This window comes from Myotis lucifugus, unplaced genomic scaffold (genome assembly GCF_000147115.1).
Source record: "Myotis lucifugus unplaced genomic scaffold, Myoluc2.0 scaffold_18, whole genome shotgun sequence".
NCBI lineage: Eukaryota > Metazoa > Chordata > Mammalia > Chiroptera > Vespertilionidae > Myotis > Myotis lucifugus.
The window spans coordinates 4348635-4371478 of NW_005871066.1; the positions used below are offsets into that span (position 1 = coordinate 4348635).

General features: G+C 39.5%; 2 protein-coding genes across 4 annotated transcripts in view; both read left to right on the top strand.

Moving 5' to 3' along the window:
- Positions 1–22844, top strand: part of PSMA2 (proteasome subunit alpha 2) — a 31151-nt gene that overhangs the window by 1491 nt on the left and 6816 nt on the right. The window contains exons 2-9 of one of the 3 annotated variants that reach the window (XR_002828380.1): positions 691–767; positions 1723–1855; positions 3466–3588; positions 4320–4401; positions 6010–6083; positions 7087–7144; positions 7232–7404; positions 10043–10747. Coding sequence is in view for 1 of the 3 variants with exons in the window: in XM_006085355.3 (XP_006085417.1) it covers positions 691–767; positions 1723–1855; positions 3466–3588; positions 4320–4401; positions 6010–6083; positions 7087–7144; positions 7232–7348 (664 nt within the window). In the remaining 2 variants the exon portion in view is untranslated. Of the gene's footprint in view, positions 1–690; positions 768–1722; positions 1856–3465; positions 3589–4319; positions 4402–6009; positions 6084–7086; positions 7145–7231; positions 7509–10042; positions 10748–22844 lie in introns of those variants that run through there. The other 2 variants (XR_001347460.2, XM_006085355.3) reach the window with 2 other exon arrangements.
- On the top strand, positions 7272–14380 carry CUNH7orf25 (chromosome unknown C7orf25 homolog). Its single transcript, XM_006085353.3, has 2 exons — positions 7272–7404; positions 12506–14380. The coding sequence occupies exons 1-2, from the start codon at positions 7396–7398 to the stop codon at positions 13820–13822; spliced, it is 1326 nt and encodes a 441-aa protein (XP_006085415.1). The 5' UTR covers positions 7272–7395; the 3' UTR covers positions 13823–14380.

A 22844-nucleotide genomic window follows, 5' to 3' on the forward strand; every position in this document is an offset into this window, starting at 1 on the left:
AGATGTTGGAATGGGGTAGAGGCATGATTGAATACAGGGATTGGTCAGTGAGCTCACAGATCAGTGAGTTTTCATACAGAAAGATGCAATGATAAATACGGTAAACGAGTATACTATACTATATAGGAAGTACTTTGTCGTGACTGATATCTAGGTCTTAAGTCTTAGGCCATTCCACTTTCTAAAATATATATAGCTCCACCCACATGAGGTATATGCTGCTGTTTGGTAGTTAACAGACACATTCACGTTCTTAATAACATTACTATTTTGGTGTTTACTTAGTATTAATTTTGTGCCGGGAACAAAAGGCATCACTTCATTTCATCTTCACAACCTTTGAAATGGGTAACTACTATAGTACTGTTTATCTCCATTTTCTAGATTAGAAAACTGAGGTACAGAGAGATTTAATAACTTGCCCCAAATCACAAGGTTAAGGTAAGTGGTGAAAGGCTACAGTAATGCTACTTCTTTAAGTGGCAGACAAGAAAATAACCAAAGGAAACAGATGAGCACTTCACTATGAGTATGTTCAAATCGCCTAGTAAACTTCAGCTTCCGTACAATTTTATGATAAATTTCAAAGTTTAGCTATTTCTTGATTTTTGATTAATGGATTTGGAGATGTTTCTATGTTAAATATTTGAAAATGTGTGAATTTAATAAATACCTTTGTTTCTTTTTAAGCCCATCTGGTAAACTTGTTCAGATTGAATATGCTTTGGCTGCTGTAGCTGGAGGAGCCCCTTCAGTGGGCATTAAAGGTAATTAAATTCATTCATTTCAGATGCCTGCTAATAGTTATCCCAGTGTTCTTATGGAATTAATTAGTAATTAATTTATGAATAAAAAGCTGTGACAGCATAATTTTTAACAGTTCTGATGTACAGTATCTGAAGTTTCAAGAGTATAGTAAGCCTAACAAGGTGATTAAATTTTTTTTCCAAATAAATATAGCACCTTTATCTAATTAGTTGTGATAATCTATAGTTTTTCCCATTCAGATAACTGAGAATTATTTTATTTTTCCATTAATTATATATATATCACTATTCTCTGGCAGTTTTTATCCTTCCTGCAATTTAGAAAAGGTTATTACAAAACTTAATCTAAAGATACCCTTTAAAAAAAGTCTTTGTCATTGATTTTTAAATTTCAGATTATAAGAAAAGTAGGATGAGTAGGCAAAATTCTGTTATTTTAAAACATGTGGGCTCTTAAATGTCCTGGAATACTTTTGAGAAAGTTATGTAATATTGTTAGCTGTAGGTATTTTTTTGTGTATGTGGATGACCACTGAGGGAAAAATTGATTTACTGTTGCTCCTTAGGTGATTTTAACACATTGCAGACGGATCACAGAGAATTCTTGCTTCGTATTACACAGTGTTTTACAAAGTATCATACTTGAAAAAGATATTAGCTTGTAAGAATATGTAATAAATAACTTCAAAATGCAATGGGTATTTAATATTAAAGCGTGCCTTTAACATCTATGTAAAACTTTTTTGTACTCGTTCAGTAGAAACTTGCCTGGCCACTGGGTAAAGCTAGCAATAAAACTACTGGTCCGCAATATGTTTTAATATAGAAATCCAGAAGAAAAAGTTGTAAGTAAAAGGAAATTGGTAAAATGTAGCTATAATTCTAAAGCTCTTGAAGCAGTTTTTAAATGATTAAACATTTAGGTGGAGTGTTTTTTTGTGTGTGTTTTTTTAAGCTTCAAATGGTGTGGTATTAGCAACGGAAAAGAAACAGAAATCCATTCTGTATGATGAGCGAAGTGTACACAAAGTGGAGCCAATTACCAAACATATAGGCTTGGTATATAGTGGCATGGGCCCAGATTACAGGTATGCTATACTATTTATTAATTTTCTCACTGTCTCATGACTGCTCATAATCTATATTTGAGGAGAAAAAAAATCAAGGAATGTTTATCCTTTAATCTCCCAACTTCCTTTTTGTTTTGTTTTGTATAGCAACAGCAGCATAAAGGATTACTTTAAGGAGGATACTCAATGCAAGCAAGTTGGTTGTAAAAGAGGAGATAGATACAGTACTTACTCTTCTTACCTCTGTTTAGTAGTTTCTCCTTTCTGAGCACAGTCCCTTTTCTACCATTCAAGGGCTGGACTTCAAGGGCTTTGCTGTTTTCGAATGCATTTTAAAAAACAATAAAAGCAATACAAGTTACAATAGGTATAATAAACTATATTTTAAAAAGTCATCAGGCAGCAGAAGAAAGTATCACCGTCCAGAATTGACCTTATTTTATTTATTTGTTTTTAGTAAAGGGACAAAATTCTCAAAGGCCACTGAAAATTTCTGAATATGACAGCCATTCAGGATCTAGATCAGCGGTTCTCAACCTGTGGGTCAGGACCCCTTTGGCGGTCGAACGACCCTTTCACAGGGGTCGCCTAAGACCATCCTGCATATCAGATATTTACATTACGATTCATAACAGTAGCAACGAAAATAATTTTATGGTTGGGTCACAACATGAGGAACTGTATTAAAGGGCCAGAAGGTTGAGAACCACTGATAGATGATCATCTGTTCACTCCTTTGTATTTCACAGGAGGGGAGAGAGTAATCCTGTACATCAGGGACCAACAAGTTGAAAGAGATTGACAGCTCTCTGTCATTTAACAATAAAAGGAATATGACTTCATTCTTGATTTTGTGTGGAACAAAATAAGTAGAGCCAGAATTTCCCTTTAATAAGTTTAAAAGCAACAGTGTCTCTGGAATGTGATCATGCTTCACTATAGTGGATCCTGTTAGTGGTTTATAGAAGGGATGCCTCAGTGTGCTACTACTGATGGAATAAACTGAGTTTTTATTGTACAGGGTGATAATGTGCATGATTCATTCAGATCAGTAGTACGTAAGCAGGTAAAGTTACATCCTATTGGTTTTGCTATATGCTTGATTATTATACAGTATATTCTTAAGATAAATTTTACATTTTTTAAGTTAGAAGTAGTTATTTGCTATCCTTTAATCTTTGAAAGAGACTTTTTGAAGTGTAGTCTATGAGAAAGTTTGAGGCAGAGAGAATAAAAATGCTTGAACTTTTGGTCATGTGTGCAGGTGTATATGTGTGTGCTGGATTGAGGTATAAAGCATCAGGGTGACTGCCCTTGGGAGAAAGAGCACAATCTTGAAACCATGGAGGGAGATAAAGCTCTCATTGTCCTAGTATACACTAAATCCGTTGTTATTAAGCTGACTGGTACTGCTAGTCGCTTTTTGCCTTGTCCTTATTTATTTCCCGTGGCTCATCTCTGTGATGCTGTGATGTTTTCTTGTAAATTAACTGGAATCATGTAGTAGCAAGACTGGCTTTGAGCACATAGTTACTAAACTTGTGCTGTAGTTATATGCTGTTAGAAGGAGAATGAGTCTTTAAAATGTCTTCACTTTAATTAAACTTTATTTCTTCCTTATTTGCTAGAGTGCTTGTACACAGAGCTCGAAAACTAGCTCAGCAATATTATCTTGTTTACCAAGAACCCATTCCCACAGCTCAGCTGGTACAGAGAGTAGCTTCTGTGATGCAAGAATATACCCAATCAGGGTAAGTTGACTTTATTACTTGAAATGTGTCATATTAGAAAAAAATCATTTTAGAAGAGTAGATACATTAAAAAAAGAGGACTTAGTATTCCTGTATTTATTTAATGAGTAGAGAAAATCACCATGATGAATAATTTCTCAACTGGAGCTAGAATATTTTCTTATGGAAAAAATCTGAATGTTTTCTTGCTGTTTGTATAATAGAGGAAAGCAGCAGAAAGTAGCTTCTAAATAAATTTCTTTTGCCAGTTACTAAAACACTTTTTACTAGTATAGGCAAACAACCCTACTGTTTTCAAGTTTATCATCCCAATCAGAAATGATCATAAGCACACCAGGAAAGCAATAACTCTTTGACACATCCATATTCATTTTAATTCTCTTGAGTTTGTGAATGTGGATGAGGTAGTGTAAAGCTAGTTGCTGGTGTGTGAAGTCAGTGAGAAAACTGCATTGCTGAAGGTTGTCATTTTGTTAGGACACTTAATGTTACTCCACCCTTATTCACCCAATATTTGTGTCACTCCATTTACCGAAATGATTTAACTACTATTCGTTGGTACCACAAAGAGAATTATTTTGATTTGATTTGATTTGTTCAGAAAGAGGTATTAAGTATTTTTTAAGGAACTTATGAGTCTAATTTGGTTTACCCGATAATTTACTTCACTTGAGAATTAATACTTACTTAGATTGACTTTAACCAAGTAATTTTCATTTTCCTTTCTTCAGTGGTGTTCGTCCATTTGGAGTTTCTTTACTAATTTGTGGTTGGAATGAGGGGCGACCATATTTATTTCAGTCAGATCCATCAGTAAGTATCAGATGTATTTGAGGGATTTGTTAAAATATTCCTTTAAAAGCTAATAAAAACAATAAAAATTTTGAAATTAACAATTTTTGTCTTTTTCATTTGGACTTTAGAAAGTATGAAATAGTTCCTATTTATTTGCACATTTGAAGTGTTGGTAATTCAGTCTTTCGATGAGGAAGCTACCTTAGTTCTGCCCTCTGTTCTTCTGTCTTGTTCATTCATGTCACGTAATTGAATGATTTGTTGAAATACTTATCAGACCTTTTTAAGTGTCTGGAATTCTGTTACTTTGAGAAATATTGTGAAATATATGGGTCTAGAGGACAGTGTTGTACTCTGCCATCTGTTTAATCTCGGGGCTGACTTGAGTATGACTAATCCTGTGGAAACATTGATGTAACTGTCTTTTGTTTTGCAAAATGGGTGACTTGTCTACTCTAAAGCAAAGGATTGGTCTCTGAGTTAGAAGTATTCATAAAGGATGTTGCTACTCTGCATCTGTCTCATTTGCTGTGAGGAGAACTGGAAGAAAAAATCATTAGGAACTGATCTTTCGTATTTAATGTATCATTAGATATTTACAGGTTCGCTTAGTTCAAATCCTATGATTTAACTTTGTAATCTAAAAAGGCAAAGAAAAATAATTTATTTAAATCAGAAAAATTAAGTATTTTGAGAACTTTATTATTACATCTCTTTGAGTTTCTGAAGCTAGATAACAAGCCCTGTTACTTTCCTTTTTAGTGGGTAGCAGAAGCCACCATCACAAGAATCTAGATTTTATCTTTTGCCCTTTTTCATCCTTGTATCTAAAAGGCAGTTGTTTCTTTTAAAATATGTGTGGTATTTGTGTGTGTGTGTGTGTGTGTGTGTGTGTGTGTGTACGTGTGTATTTTTTCAACAGATGAAGGAAGTCATGCCATATTGCTGCTGCTTTAATTAATTAGTCACCAATATGATGAATTGAGCACCACTTTTCAGATACATATGACAGTTTTATAGAGCCCTTCAATCCTAGTAAGCTAAAATATCACTCTTAATTGTTTGCTTTATGTCATCCACAGTTTCCTTTAACTGGCTTTTTTACATAAATTGTGTACAATAAATTGCACACTTTTAAAGGGTGCAACTTGAGGAGTTTTGATATAGGTAAATACCTGAGTAAACCATCACCACAATGAAGATACTGAACTTCCCCATAACTTCCAAAAGTCTTTTTTTGCCTTTTTGTATCCCTGGAACTTTTTTGAAAGAATAACCTACTTTGTGACTTGAGAAGTTAGAGACAAATTATAGAGCTAAAAAAATAAATGGCGCCCTAGCCGGCTTGGCTCAGTGGATAGAGCGTCGGCCTGCGGACTGAGGGGTCCCGGGTTCGATTCCGGCCGAGGGCACATGCCTGGGTTGCGGGCTCGTTCCCCAGTGGGGGGGTGTGCAGGAGGCAGCCGATCGATGATTCTCTCTCATCATTGATGTTTTTATCTCTCTCTCCTTCTCCCTTCCTCTCTGAAATCAATAAAGAAATACATTTAAAAAAAAAATAAATGGCAGGTCAATATAATTAGATTATTTAAAATAATGGGTTTTCTTCTTCCTTATCCTTATTAGGGAGCTTACTTTGCCTGGAAAGCCACAGCGATGGGAAAGAACTATGTGAATGGAAAAACTTTTCTTGAGAAAAGGTAGGCTCACCATAACTGGATTTGTTAGCAATCTTACTTGATGGTTTTCAGCTCTCTTTAAATAATTTATATCCTGAGTCCAAAATCTGTTGTTGTATTCTGTATTCGAGCCTACTTACAGATAAGACAAAAAACTCTCCACTCTGGCTCCCTGTTCTTCAATATATTAATTGGTAATATTTTTTAATTTCTTAAGAACTCTTTCTATCAAAATATAAGGACAATTGGATTTGGAGAAAACTTTTTAAGTGATTTAAGTGGTAACATTTTACATTATGACAATTACCAAAATAAATTGTGAAGCCAAATACTTGGTATTGATGGTAGAGTAAGTATATGATATACATGCTTGATAAAAAGTGGAGCACTATGTAAAAATCTGCTGTCGCTCCCCTAACAATAACAATGAATTGCTCTCACTTATTTCTAGTTGTATTCTAGACTCGGCATTATTGTAGTCCTCCAAAAAACGTTCTACATTTTTAATGTGAGAAATTTGTAATTGACTTTAACTAACAGATGAACTTTGCTAAGATTAGACCTGGTATTAATTGTTAAACTTAAATAATTTAGGATCTTAAATCACTTCCCTTTTCTTTTACTCATTTTATTAATGAGTCTTCAAAACATTTCACATGGAGTTATAACTTAAAAGAACAATAAATTTTAGCAAAAGTCTGTATTTTCTGCTTTATTTTTAAGAATTACTATAATATTGCCACCACATTCTGATTATATTGAACTACTTATACTTAAAGAAGTTTCCTAAAATAAACTCATATTGGGATTATATTCATGATATTGGGAATGCACCTTAAATTATTGTCAGTTTCTTATTGGACAACTATCTCAATTAGGTGACTAAAAGGATTAATTTGTAACTTAGTATTTTTAAGAGTGTTTAAAATTTTTTAAAAGTCTTAAGCTGTTGCTATCATTTTGTTTAAATAATTATTATACTATAAATTGTGCCATAATTGTTTTTTCTCGAAAAACTCTTTAGATATAATGAAGATCTAGAACTTGAAGATGCCATTCATACAGCCATATTAACCCTAAAGGTTAGTTCAATATCTAACAGTTGGGTTTATAATGATTTTATAATTAACTGTTTGGAAAATTGACCTTTTTTCCTGCCTCATCAATAGGAAAGCTTTGAAGGGCAGATGACAGAAGATAACATAGAAGTTGGAATCTGCAATGAAGCTGGATTTAGGAGGCTTACTCCAACTGAAGTTAAGGATTACTTGGCTGCCATAGCATAATGAAGTGACTGAAAATCTGGAATTGCAGATAATCTCTATACTTAAACATGTTTAAAGTATGTTTTGTTTTGCAAACTTTTGCATACTTATTTCTACATGATTTAATGGATCAGTGTTTTTAAAATGATACTTATAACTCATAATAAACTGTTAAATCCAACTTTCAGATTTTTAGGAGTTAGTAAAATTTTAAAAGTTATTTTCTGCTTTTTATCTCCGTTGATTTCTGGAAACTACGTTGCAAAACAGAATGGTGAAGTCATTCTTTAGTCTTCATGCAATTTTGGTTAAGTCAAATCTTATTATCCTCTTCCTTTACTACCAGATATTGTCTATGCTTCAGTAAAGCAAAATGCAGATTTTGGTAAACACTGTTTTTAGAGCTGAGAAAATCTACAGACATTCATGTATTCCTAAGACAAGGTAGGAAGCGTAGCTGTTTCTTAGGGACCACTAGGTGTGGGTCAGTGGAACCCTAGGTGGTTCTGTGAAATAGCACTGGAGCTTAGAAGAGTGCTAAGCCAAATAGTCTCCTTGGGATATAAATTATGTAAGTGAAAAATTATGTCCTGGTTCTTGTTGGTTTCTCCATCACAAGTAGATAAGTGTATTGTAAAAGACCTCCTTAGAGTCTAGAACAGACTTTTTAAATTTAAGGATGAATATGAGTGCTGGAAATAAAATACTAATACTTAAGCGTCAAAATTATGGTTTAAGACTCCCTCATTCATGTAATCTCAGAGTATTCAGAATCTTTACTGCAAATTAAAGTCCATACAATCAAGCAGGTGATTCAGAGTATCTGAACTGTTTTCATTATATGCAAAGGCATAGTATAGTTTTCTTTGTCTTTTTTTTTTTTTTTTTAATGTTTTTACTGATTTTAGAGGGAGAGGGAGATAACAGTGATGAGAGAGAATCATTGATCCGCTGACTCCTGCACAGCCCCTATTGGGGATTGAGCCCACAACCTGGGCATGGAACTGAACCGTGCCTGGTTCATGGGTCGGCGCTCAACCACTGAACCAACCTTTGTCTTTTTAAAAAGATCGTAGGATAAGAGAAATCACATCATTAGTCTGGCTTACAGAACATAGGGAGGGTTTATGAGTGTCATTATTCTTACCAACAGATACTAGCATTTCCATGATTAAATGTAGCTAAAAAGGTTTTGATTAAAATTTAGCCAACTTTAGGGGAAGAGTCTTAGAGAATTTTTGTCAGGATTCCCAGTTATAACACCCCTATCTCATTCTAAGTGGCAGAAGCATTATTATGGTACATGCCAACTTATTTCAGGACTAGAGGCTCGATGTACAAAATTCGTGCAAGAGTAGGCCTCCCTTACCCTGGCTGCTGGCACCAGCTTCCCTTTTGCACCCGGGACCCGGGCTTCCCTCGCAGCCCTAGCTTCGTCTAGAAGGACGTCAATTAGCATATTATAGATGTTTGTCTTGAAGGCCTCATCTAATCTTTCCTTATGGGTTCTCGATATATTGTGAATCCAACACACTAGAAAGGGAAGTTAGTGATAAAAAGGAATGATTTTTAGTCAGGTCTCACCTCTCCCACTTACTGCCTAAGTGACAGCACAAGTTAATTATCTCAGAGGGTTTTCTGAAAGTATATTTTAATAATGCAAGTGAAAGGCCTGGCAAGGATAATGATTTGGCTAAGACTGCCTTTGAATTTGCTCTCTGATGTCAAATTAAAAAAACAGAGGGATGCTAAAATTCTACAAATCAAAGAAGGGAAAAGTAAAGGCATTTATATTTAGGACAAAAGGAAACCACATGCAGTTTCTTATTGGATGTTTACAGAATAAAGAGAGGAAAAATTAGCTGAAATGGATTGGTGTCAAGAGTCTAATCTCTGCCTATAGCCACATTAAATATGAAGCCCAGTTCAATTGAAGCTGCCTAGAACACTTCTCCCTTGTTCTCAGTTTGTTCTTTTCATTTGCCTTAAAATAAGTACTTTCTTTATGTCCAGATTCTTTGGTTTAGCAATCCATTCCATGCATCTCTAAATGTCCCAAATTCTAGTCTTTTCCAGCCTGTAGATTCTAGCCATTTTTTTCTGTTATTGTTGACTATTACAGATATCCCCCATTTTAACCCCTTTACCCCCTCCACCCAGCCCTGGCCTTCACTACAGTATTGTCTGTGTCCATGGGCTATGCATATATGCATATGTTCTTTGGTTAATCTCTTGTCCCCAGCACCCACCTCACCTGTGATCTGTCAGTCTGTTCCACATATCCATGCCTCTGGACTTATATGTTCATCAGTTTATTATGTTCATTAGATTACACATGTATGAGATCATGTGATACTTGTCTTTCTCTGACTGGCTTATTTTGCTCAGCATAATAATCTCTAGGTCCATCCATGTGGTCTCAAAAGGTAAGATATTCTTTTTTTTTTTTTTTTTACAGCTGCATAATATTCCATGATGTGAATGGCTTTTTGTAAATATACCTCAGCTTTGTTATCCACTCTTGAACTGATGGGCACTTGGGCTGTTTTCAGATCTTGGCTGTTGTAAATAGCACTGTTATGAACATAGGGGTGCATATATTCTTTCTGATTGGTGTTTTGGGATATTTAGGATATATTCCTAGAAGTGGAATCTCTGGGTTAAATGGCAATTCCATTTTAATTTTAAGAGGAAACTTCATACTGTTTTCCACAGTGGCTGCACCAGTCTGCATTCCCACCAACAGTGCACTAGGGTTCCCTTTTCTCTACATCCTCCCCAGCACTTGTTTGTTGATTTATTGATGGATGCCATTCTGGTAGGTATGAGGTGATATCTCAGTGTAGTTTTAATTTGCATCTCTGGTGATTAATGATGTTTTAATGCGTCTGTTGTCCATCTGTGTGCCCTTTTTGGAGAAGTGTCAAACCCAGAGACCTAAAGTAACCTAAGGATGGTTTGAAATTAAAAACTTTAACTAAAAGCAGTTTATGGCAGGTAATCATGTACTAGGCTAGAATCTTCCCTGATAAAAGTCAATCTTTAAGCCTATCTATTGTCTTTTGCATCTATGATAACATTCCTTTGGATTGTCAGGGTAACTCCCCTTTCTCCAGACCCCTCAGGGCACAACCAATGCCCCTGCCCTGGGGCAGAGACCGTTATTACCATGTTAATTGTTGATTGTCAGTTATCCCGGACCCACCTCCGGACCTACGTAGATTTGTGTCTATCGTTTTACTCCCTCCCCAATCAATCACCAATGAATTTCATGTAACCCACTTGTGTCTTCTCTTTCGATTGTAATGCATAAAACAAGGTGCAAAACTGCCATTCTCTGGAGCATTATCTCAATGCATTGAGATTTTCTTTCCCAGCAATTGTGGACAGTTTGGCTCAAATAAATGCACAAAAAATCTTCACAGGTTTGAATGTTTCTTACATTTGACACAGGGCATACAAAAGATTATTTTTAACTTGGAAGTCCACTTAACTTTTAAAATTGTTACTTTAATAAAGCCCTAACCTCCTGGGTGACTTTGGGCACTCTACTGTACTAGACTAATATAAATTTTCCAGTCTCTGAGAAGTCACTTGCTCATTAGTTCTCTTGGGGAGGGCACTCATTTTTATACTCACTTTCTATGGGAGCCCAGGGTGGTGCAATGGAAAGGGCTTTGGCGTGGAGTCAGAAATCCCAGGGCCAGCACTTACCAGATGTGTCACCTCTGCCAAAATTTTCTCTAAGACGACCATTGCCTGGCACCTGTTAGGGGTTTGAATTTGATAGCCACACGGGGTACTTGGCTAGGGTGAGGGAGTTTCTTCACTAAAATGCACCCACTCCCCCCCAGGCGAGGCCCAACCAGTAATCAGGTGCTGGGGCCGAGGTCAGCCTGCCTGGGACCCTGGGGTGAAGCCTTGGCGTGTGCTCGGACCCCTGGGAATTGCGCCACTGCTCCTTTCCTGGCTCCCGGGGCTGTGCCTCTACCTCCTCCTCTTCGAAGCCAGGTGCCATCAACAAACATGGCCGCGTTAACCTCAGCCCCGCTCGGGAGGCCGCGCTGCCTCCTGGGAATCCCGGTGCTGCGTCGCCGGCGCAGGCTACGCGACGCGGGAGGCGTCGGAGGCGGTGGCGTCAGAGGCGGCGTTGGCTCGCGGGCGGAGCACCGGCGGCCCAGTCGCGGCGGGGCTGCTGCGTGAGGTTCCCGGGGGGTCTCAGCCAGGCGCGCGCGCATGCCCGCTGCTCGGGGTTCCAGGCGCTGCGGGTGAGGAGCCGGGGGAGGGGAGGGAGGAGGAGGAGGCCGGGCTCCCCTTCGAGGCCCGGCGGGGCTGAGCTCGGCGGCCGGCCTGGAGGGTGACCAGCGCGGCCTCCGCCCGCCCGCGCTCCACGCCCGGCCCCGGCCGCAGCGCCGTTTGAGCCGAGCCGGCGCGGCAGGCCTCCGCCGCAGCTGCGGGGACCGGGGCGCCGTACCGGCCGCCGCGCCGCCGCGGGCTGAGCCCTGTACCCATGGAGTTTCGTTGGTGCTTGGAGGCGGAGAGGAGGCCAAGTTAGTGGGCTCCTTCCGTCTTTTAAAATGTGCTGGTTGGCGTTAAGGGCAGGAGTGAGGCGGTCTTGACTCCCCGGCGCGTGTACTGCGTGCCCCGGGCCATCCCTGGTTAAGGAAGACCCGCTCACGGAGGAGGAAAAGGTCGGAGAGCCCTAGTGTGGTCGGTTTAGGGGAGAGAGCCTTGCTTTGGATAATTTGCTAATATCTGTGTGGATATTTTTTACTTTAATCAGTTTACTTTGACTTTTGAGCTTTTATTAAAGTTTATCTACAACCAGAGTAAGGCTGCTGATAGGGAGTTTCTTACATAGCAGATTGCCCAACTCCTGCGTTTAATCCTGACCTGGGACAGGCTGTGGAGCCCATAACTTCAAGCTGAAGAAATGAAAGTCTGAAGTTTTTAAGAATCCAGCCCGCCTAAGGAAGAGTTCGGAAGTATAGCTGTTATTCTTTCCTTAGCTGTCAGAGAAGGGCGTCTCTCCAAAATCAGACATGCAGAAGCTCAGGTGCCTAGACTCAACCTCCATAAGCATTGTTCCTAGATTGAAGTTTTATAATCCTCAGTGAAGAATTAATCACCACAATTTGTGAAGACTTTCAATGTGCCTTGTTTCTTTTCTTTTCATAGGAAAGGGATAATGCTGTCAGCATGTCTGCACACTCCATGCTTTGTGAACGAATTGCCATAGCCAAGGAACTGATCAAGAGAGCAGAATCACTTTCTAGATCAAGAAAAGGTGGTGTTGAAGGTGGTGCCAAGCTGTGCAGCAAATTGAAGGCCGAATTAAAATTTTTACAGAAAGTAGAAGCTGGGAAAGTAGCTATTAAGGAATCCCATTTACAGAGCACTAATTTAACACACTTGAGAGCCATAGTGGAATCAGCAGAAAATCTGGAAGAAGTTGTTAGTGTTCTTCATGTTTTTGGTTACACAGATACCTTGGGAGAAAAGCAGACCCTTGTGGTGGATGTTGTTGCAAACGGTGGTCATACTTGGGTGAAAGCCATTGGCCGGAAGGCTGAAGCTCTGCATAATATTTGGCTGGGCCGGGGCCAGTATGGTGACAAAAGCATCATTGAGCAAGCTGAAGACTTCCTTCAGGCCAGCCACCAGCAGCCAGTGCAGTATAGCAACCCTCACATCATCTTTGCATTTTACAACAGTGTCTCCAGCCCCATGGCAGAGAAGCTGAAAGAAATGGGCATATCTGTGCGAGGAGACATAGTGGCAGTTAACTCTCTGTTTGATCACCCTGAAGAGCTCCAGCTGAGTGAGAGTGGATCCGATGAAGAGGGCCCTGAATGTTTCCAGGTGACCAGAGTAGACCGGGAAAATATACTAGCAAGTGTTGCATTTCCAACAGAGATTAAGGTTGATGTGTGCAAAAGAGTAAATTTGGACATTACTACTTTAATCACATATGTATCTGCCCTCAGCTATGGAGGTTGCCACTTTATCTTTAGAGAAAAAGTACTAACAGAACAAGCAGAACAAGAGAGGAAAGAGCAGGTTCTACCGCAGCTGGAGGCATTTATGAAGGACAAGGAACTGTTTGCTTGTGAATCTGCTGTCAAGGATTTCCAGTCTATTCTAGATGCTTTAGGAGGACCTGGGGAGAGAGAGAGGGCCACTGTGCTAATTAAGCGAATTAATGTGGTGCCAGACCAGCCTTCTGAACGTGCCTTGCGACTAGTGGCCAGTTCAAAAATCAATAGTCGTTCATTAACGATTTTTGGGACAGGAGACACCCTAAAAGCCATCACAATGACTGCCAATAGTGGTTTTGTCAGAGCTGCCAACAACCAGGGTGTTAAATTTAGTGTGTTTATCCATCAGCCCAGAGCACTTACTGAGAGCAAAGAACCGCTAGCCACTCCCTTACCAAAAGATTACAGAACTGACACTGAATATTGTGATATCCTTTCAATATTGTCACAGAAATAAGTTATTTATACCAACAGCTGGGTCTTCCCATCTTAATTGGAAAAACAAAAGGTCTTTAGTAAAAAGAATAACTTAGAATTCAAACCAGTAGAGTTGATTTGTTTCTCATCTATAAAGTATATAACTTCCTAAAGTAGAGAAAGCACAAGAGACAACCTTATTTATAGTGATTAAGAACAGAACATCTGTGTAAGGCTTTTAGCTGTATCACAGTGCTTTTATTTGTTTGATTCAGTAGGGCTACAAACCTACCTACTGGTAGTCACATTTCATAGAATATGGGTACACTGCATCTTGCATTAAACATCTGGAGGAAACGGAAGCTTGTTTTTTATTGGTTTATCAATTTATAGAAGGTTCAGGCTGGGAGATACTAGTGTATAGTTAATTTCAGGTTCTAAAGTTATAGCCATTAATGAAAAGAAACTTACTGATTGCTATATGTCAGATGCAGTCTGTGGGTATGTTTACAAAGAATACATTAATATGGAATAAAGTAAATCTTGTCTTTGTTTTTCCTGTTTTTCTTTTTTAAAATAAATACTGATCTCTCAAGTCCCATGGATCTATTGATATATCTTTTTGAAAAGAAAGCCAACAATCACACTAAACCTGGACTTTTAAGGTAAAATATTAATTTGAACAAGTTGAAAAAATAATTATATAAAACATTTAAAAAGAACTCAGATTTTAGCCGTAGCTGGTTTGGCTCAGTGGATAGAGCAGTGGCCCGTGGACTGAAGGGTCTTGGGTTTGATTCTGGTCAAGGGCATGTACTTCTGTTGCAGGCTCAATCCTCATGTGGGAGGCAACCAATCGATGTATCTCTCACATTGATGTTTCTGTCTCTCCCCCTCCCTTCCACTCTCTAAAAATCGATGGACAAAATATCCTTGGGTGAGGATTAACAACAACAAAAAAAATTTAGATTTTACTTTTAAGTACAAACAGTCCCCATGTTGCAAATATTTGAATTACGAATTCTACTTTTCCTGTTTGTTTTTCAAGTGGCAAGTGATAACTGTATTATCTTATTCTTGTGAAATAGTGGCAGGGAAACTTTAATGCCTGTTGAGTGACATGTAATTAAAAAGACATATTTGTGTCCATATTGTGCTAGATGCTTTATTTTGTAACAAAGCAAACAAACCAGCAAAGTAGATATGTACTCACAGTTTTAAAATGGGAAAATTGAGCCTTAAGCTAAGTATAGGAGCCAGTATTAGTGATTTTGTATCCTCACAGCCTGACTTCTTTCTGTTGTACCAGTTCCTATTTTGTGAGGAGAGAAACTCAATTTCCAGCTATAATGTTTGTTGGGGAGGTGGAATTTGATTATTGTGGTCCATGAACATTCTGAAATGAAATGCAAAATTAAGTATGTGAGGTGTTTCTATTAGGAGAGAGTCTGTTACTCAGAACATATTTCCTAGGGGAAATGGCTGTGATTGGAGTTCCAATTTAGGGTAGAAAGGTATATTTAACTTGCATTGCAACTAAAATTGTCTAGTGTTGGAAATTGGACTTAGGCTTTTTGGAGAACCTATTAAAGTACTATTAAGTACTACTATAAGTACTGAGCATTATTATAATAGTTTGGTATTAAAGATAACTTCTTTGCTGTAAGGAATTCTTAGTCTGAAATGGAAGTGAACAACTGGAATATAATTGTATTAAAATCTCTAAAAGAATTATGTTTAAAATACTATGGGAACAGTAAGGTAGTAATTCTTGCTATGGAGTCAGGAAGTCAGAGAGGAAATGACATTTGAGGGTTCTTAGTGTGAGATTTCATAAGATGTGTATAGGGAATGAATGGGATTGGAAAGGTGCAGAAGTGAGTACAAGGGCCTGTTCAAAGTTCAGGCTCATGTGGACAGTTTATAAAAGATGAAACTAGAGAAGCAGAAGTTCTCTGAAAAGTGACATTAGAGACTCAGTGGCAATTTTTAAGAAACAGTGGGCCAGGATCAAATCTGAGGAAAACAACAAAAACTTGTATGAAAGAATTAAAGGAAGAAAAGATGGGACTATAATGGCCTTGATGTGTTCATGTCAGAATTGACATGATACTAATTTATTCATTCAATATACATTTTTGAGTGTCATGTGCCAGATAGTATAAAGGGCTGAGCTTGTATAGAGTAGCAGGAAAAAGGTAGATTTCTATCCCTGCCTTGTATTGATAGTTAAGAACCTGGGATCTTTGCCAACTAAAATATGTACAATTAATTCCCACAGCCTTTCTTAAGATAAAGTCTGCTTCCTTCCCTGGGCATTTATTTCTCTTAGTCTAGCGTCTGCTTCTGCTTGGGTGGTGTTGTACCCTTTAAAAATGCAGATGACTCCTTTGAGCAGATCTGTATTGTTTTCACCAGGTAATTCTCAGATCAGGAGCTGGGCGTGCCTATTTACCAATCCTGAGTACTGACGATAAGGAGTGTTATTACAGAGGTGAAAATTGAAGCTTGCAGGATAAACCTTCCTTAAGAATGGAGAGGTAGCCCTAACCGGTTTGGCTCAGTGGATAGAGCATCGGCCTGCGGGTTCAAGGGTCCCAGGTTCGATTCCGGTCAAGGGGATGTACCTTGGTTGTGGGCACATACCCAGTAGGGGGTGTGCAGTAGGCAGCTGATTGATGTTCCTCTCTCATCGATGTTTCTAACTCTCTATCCCTCTCCCTTCCTCTCTGTAAAAAATCAAATATATTAAAAAAAAAAAAAGAATGAAGAGGCAGCACTGAGCAGGTCCACTGACTCAGCCTGGCACTCTGGCCCACATGACACTATTGCTCTGTGGGTCTGACAAGGCCAGAGTGAAGGGATATGGGTGGCTCTGTTTGCTTTGTGGAAAGAGCTTTCTGCTGAGGAAAGCTGACCAGCTCTGGGAAAATGTGGGGAAAGCTTAGTCTACTAGGCTACTTTTTCTCTGGAGACTCAGCAGAAAAGACTGATAAAACAAGTATCAGTGACAGGCGTGCAAACCAAATGCAGGAATCGACACATCGTGAGCTGGTTGGGCTGCAGAGGCTCCTCAAGGCGCGACTTCAGGTGGCTATTTCCATAGGTGGGGTTCCAGATCCTTCCAAAGGAGTGGAAAGACCCAGGATTAGTCAAGAATAGATGATGGTTGACAAGAAATTGGGTATTAACATGCTTATTCTTTCCCGGGAATAGGGCCACAATCCCATAACCCTAGTCTTTGTAGTCAGATGTATTTTAGATTTCAGAATATTTTAGACTTTAGGAAAAGGCATTATTGCACATGTCATGTACCCCATAGTGAAATCTGGGGCAGCACTCTGTTAAAAACACCTTAATATTTCAACAATGAAACAGTCATATTCGGTGGGGAATATAAAAAATATAACTAAGTTTCTCATCAGTTTAGTCCACATGAGATTGTTTTTATGTGGCTTTTTAAGGGATTTGTGGGTCTCAGAATTTCAGATAAGGGACTGTGGATCATTGTTACTTTTCTTTTTTTTTTTTTTTTTTAAATATATTTTATTGATTTTTTACAGAGAGGAAGGGAGAGAGATAGAGAGTTAGAAACATCGATGAGAGAGAAACATCGATCAGCTGCTTCCTGCACATCTCCCACTGGGGATGTGCCCGCAACCCAGGTACATGCCCTTGACCGGAATCGAACCTGGGACCTTTCAGTCCGCAGGCCGATGCTCTATCCACTGAGCCAAACCGGTTTTGGCCATTGTTACTTTTCATGTGCCATTTTTATCTGGACATATTTCTTATTAATAATGAACTGAAAACTAGTATTTTTCAATATCAATTAAACCTCCAAATTTTGTAGTTCTAGTCTGTTTTGTCTTCTCGCCCTATAACATTGGTTCTCAAACTATACAGTACCCTAAATCATCTGGAGAATTGAATAAACATGTTTATTTCTGGGACCCACACCCAGGAATCAGCATGTATAAAATACCGAAGATGATTTTGACGCAAGTTGAATTGAACCCATTTGTTGCTCAGGTGCAGTCAGAAGGCCTGGAGCAAAGGGGCATTCTTCGGAGATCACTCCATTTCAGTGGCAGCAAATGTCATTTGTGTGTATTGAGTCCCACCCGCTCCCTGGTCTTAGATGATGTCTGGAGGACCTCGTTCCCAGTCTTCCTGGGTAGGGTCAGGCAGGGACCCAGGAACTAGGAGCATGAGGAGAGGAGGGAACTAGCACTTGACTCGTGCCCATGTGCCAGATGCTTGTCAGAGGCTGAGTCACTGAATAGCCACAGCAGATGCAAAGGTTTATTCCTCCACTGGGGGCCCAGTGCACGAATTTGTGCACCTTCAAAGAAACTGGGCTGTGAGGCTGCAGTGGGCACAGGGGCGGGTCTCGGCCGGTCGTCCGCACCCCCGCCTGGCCCCGGTCCCCTCTCTGCCAGCAACCCCCGCTCCCACCACCGCAGCTCCCACTTGCTGATGGCGCCGGCCCCACTCGCACCCACTGACTGCACGGAGGATTGGGGCTGGTGCCAGCAGCAGGTGCAAGGGACGGCTGCTGCCCTGATCACCCCTCAGGAGCAGGGGGAGGTGGAGAAGCCCTCAGGTGTGATCAGGGCCGGCAGCCGCTGGTCGCACCCGCTGATTGCGCCAAGCGATCAGGACTGGCGCTGGGCGCTGGGCACTGGCAACGGGTGCGAGTGGCAGCTCCGGCACCAGCTGCGGGTGCAAGCAGGGCCAGCGCTGGCAGTGGGTGCAAATGGCGGCTCTGGCGCCAGAAGCAGGTGCGAGCGCTGGGCGGGACCGCAGCAAAGAATTTTCTGTAACCACCAGAGGCTCGCCCCGATGACAGCCACGGGCGCCCTGTCTTCATCTGGTGCCCCCACTCACCTGCTCCACCATCCTGCCACAGCCAATGCCCACCAGGTTCCGCACACGCCCCTGGTAGTCAGCACACGACATAGTGACCAGTTGTTCAGTTGTTCTGTTCGGTCTATTTGCATATTAGGGTTTTAAATGTATAGATTCTTGCTGGAGAAAAAAGATCAGAGAGATGAAGTAAATTGCCATCTCCCAGAGATGGGTTTCAAATGTATTTGGACCCAGTACCCTTACCCTTGCTTATCCTTTCCTCTCTTCTCTTCCTTCTAATGGCAAACACAGAGACTTGTGTTAATGATGTTCCTCAGTGCATTCTCATTCTTGGTCCATGCGGGGCCCTTTTCTTTTTTTATTATAATTAATTAATTTTCTTCCTTTTTCCTTTCTTCACGTTTCCCCTACCAACTGACTACATGATTTTTGATATATTGTAGGTTGTGAACAATGTTACAGGGTGGGAAGGAAACATAATAGAATTATAAACTTTGTTTTTTTTATGCAGATGTTTAAAAGTATTAATTTTGCAGCCAGCTAATTATTCCTAAGAAGTATGTCCCTCCAATATCACTTTAGTGGTCTGCATGTATCCTTGTGAAGTACTGTGCTTCTGGCATGTGTATGATTTTCTCTGGGATGAAAATCCTGGTGTGCTTAAAGAGCTCCTCCCTATGTGTTTCTTGGGGCCTATCAGGGGAGTGGGGTTTCTGGATCATGGGGATAACAAAGGCACCAATATTCACCTTTTGGCATGTGTGGAAGTTCAAGTTTTGACTTGACATTGGTTGCAAAACTGGGGAAGTGGCCACTGAACAAACTTTTCTTAAGCTTAGACTCTAGCACATTTCAGCTTTCTGGACACTACAAACATTAGATAAGTGACAAAGGTTTAGCTTTTAAACAGAATGATCATGCAGCTCAGTGTTCTAATTTTGCAAGAAGAAAAATAGAGAGTGAAGGTGGTCATGACCTGCCTAAGGCCTGTGGAGAAAAACTTCCTAGACAGTCTAGCATTGGGGGAAGAATACACTTGAGGTGAGGCAAGCCCCAGCTTGAAGGCCAGGTCTGCTGCGTGTTCTGGGTGAGTTACATCCTCTTTGGATCAGGAAGACAGAAACATCTGCCTGTAGAGAAGCTGTGAGGACTGAGTCTAGAGGATCAATATCCCTTTCCCTTCTAATTCCCAGGCCTGTGCTCTTTCTGCTGCTCCATTCAGTTACGGATGGAGTGTGCTCTCAGAGATAGATTCTTTACATTTTTTATTTTTAATGATTACTTTCTCTTCATTTAGAATTATTAATCGTTTATTGTAAAACATCTTTTTTAGATGCTAAAGAGTTTAGTGAAAAATCACCTAAGACATTTGCAAAAGCTACCACAAGACCATAAGCACATACAAATAAAATATCTAAAACTTTTAGAAATAATGTGATTGAAGATTTTTTATTGTTCTCCAAAGAATAATTTCTTTGGAAAATTCTGTTTTTATTACTATTAGGATGAGAGATCCGGATTAACATTTAAGTGTGTATCAGGCCGGGTAAAGTGAACACTCTTACAAGATCTCCAGCTACAGCTGCCATTTTTGGACTGAGGGATAAGGGCACCCAGTGGCTTTATTGCATGGGCAACAACCACAGCAGGGCTTGTTTTAACACATACAGGCCACACGGGGGTGCTTTAAGCCTTTTCTGCACAGCCTAATAGCCTAACATGAATGGAGCCTGCTCCAGGACCAGGAGCGCTTTTTGACCAAATGGATAGATTCTCTTCCAACAGGACCACCAATTCTGGTCATCTGAGGTGGCCCTTGTCACTAAAAATTAGTGTCAGGGTAAGAGCATGGAGGAATTATGCGGACGTTAAAGATTCCTTTGTGGAAATGGCTTGTTGGTAATGGGTTATCTTTGCAGCTGAAGAAAGCAATTGACAAGCAATACCCAGACTGCATATGTTCTGTTTTACAGAATCATAAATGTAATTTGTCCCCAAGTTTTGAAGGGGAAATATATGCTATTTTATAGGGGTCCTCAAGCTCCCTTAAAACTTTTTAAATATCTAGTTTTTATTTTGTAATTAATTAATTTTTTTATTGATTTCAGAGAGAGGGAGAGAGAAAGCCATAAGGTTTTTGTTGTTGTTGTATTATCATTATAAATTAATAGATTTAAACATATTTGATATGACTCAAGCCCTTGCAGTTATTATGTTATCTTTGTTAAGTGGGGCTTTATTCAGGTCAACTGTTGGGTCCTTTTGTCATGATCCTGGTAATCACCCAGGGCTTTGTTGCTGTTTGGCAAGGCAGAACTTTTTTTATTTTTGAAAATTTCAAGCATATATAGAGAAAATTGTACAGTGAATCTGATATATCATTATTTATTCATATATACCATTCACAATTGTAATAATCAATACCTGGGCAATCTTATTTCAATTATACTCTTTTTAATGTTATTTTGAACCAAAACTCAGAAAAAAATCTTTCTATTTCATCTGAATACTTCTAAAAGATAAGGTAATCACAATACTATTATCCCACCCAAATAATTAACATTCATTTTGATATGTCAAAATGGAATTGTGCTTGATTATTGTTGAGGTTAAGCATTTTTTCATGTTTTGTTACTCGTGTTTCTTTAGATTATAGAATGATGGATCTTGACTAGATCTTAGGAACCATCTTCTCCATCGTCCTTCAAATTTTTAAAATAAACAGTAGTATTTCATTTTTCAGATGAAATTTTACACACTTCCATCTTTACTACAGATACAAATACAAGTGCTCCGGTTGGGTGGGAATGGAGGATCCTGTAAGCCCTACTACTCAACTTTCTCAGCCCATAAGACTGCTCTACGAAACTAGGGCTCTATGAAACAGAGTTTACAAACTACCCATTTGTCTCTGACATGGTCTTACACCTTTGGCAGCTATCCCCGCTGGATCCTCACAAAGGAATTTAGTGATGGGTAGAGCCACAGCCTGTGTGATACATTAGCTCCTAAACAAAGACGTTCCCTCCTTTGCTGTTCGTGCCTGACTCCTGGCTTGTGGGGCTTTCACACTCTGCACTCACCCACATGGCTCACACCATGTGGACCCCACACACAGTGGACTGATGGGCTGGAACTAGTCTAATGCTGTTCCAGACGCATCTCCACCATGGAATGGAAATGCTAGACCCTGGCTATGCCTTTAGCTCTGATGAATCCCCAGCTACACTGCTTCCAGGGCTGGTTTAAAGTAAATTATTATTATTTAAAAATCATTAAAAAAACCACATGTATATGGACAGATACTTTTTGATAGTGGAACCAGAAACACACAATGCAGTAAAGATAGTCTCTTTAATAAATGGTACTGGGAAAACTGGAAAGCCACATGCAAACGAACAAAAGGTTATGTATATTTTATTTTATTTTATTTTTTATCCCCCCCTTCACTCCCCTTCTTCCACCCCTTATCCACCCCCAGGTCTTTACCCTGCTGTTGCTTGTGTCCATATAAGTATATAAGTTCTTTGGTTTATCTCTTCTTGTCCCCTCAATCCCCACACCAAGGTATGTCAGTCTATTCCATGCCCCCATGCTTTGGGTCTTATTTTGTTGGTCAATTCGTTTTGTTTATTAGATTCCAGAAATAAGTGAGATCATACAATATTTGTTTTTCTCGGGTTGGCTTATTTCACTTAGCATAATAGTCTCCAGGTCCATCCATCCTGTCTCAAAGGGTAAGAGATCCATCTTTTTTTTTTTTTTTTCAGCTGCATAGTTTTCTATTGTGTAAATGTCCTACAGCTTTTTAATCTATTCATCTACTGATGAGCATTTGGGCTGTTTCCAAATCTTTGGCATCTTTTTAGGAGCGCATTTGCAGATCATTAAATACTAAATAGTGGGAGAAAGAAATAATTGATGTGTCTGGGCCACTGATCAGTAGCAATCAGATAGAAAAACAAAGTGGGTCTGAAGTTACACTGATTTGAAATTTTTTGATTTCACTGTCCAGGAAGCTAAAGACTAAACTCCTGCAATTCAGTATCTAGATACTTGTCAATTAAAAGTTGTCTCGCCAATGTCTACACTGCTGGTGTTGCTCAGGCAGTGCATCTGCAGTGTGCATACCCGTGCAGAGTGACTGCCCTGTCTCAGCAGCATTGGCTGGCTGTACAGAGAGAAAAAAG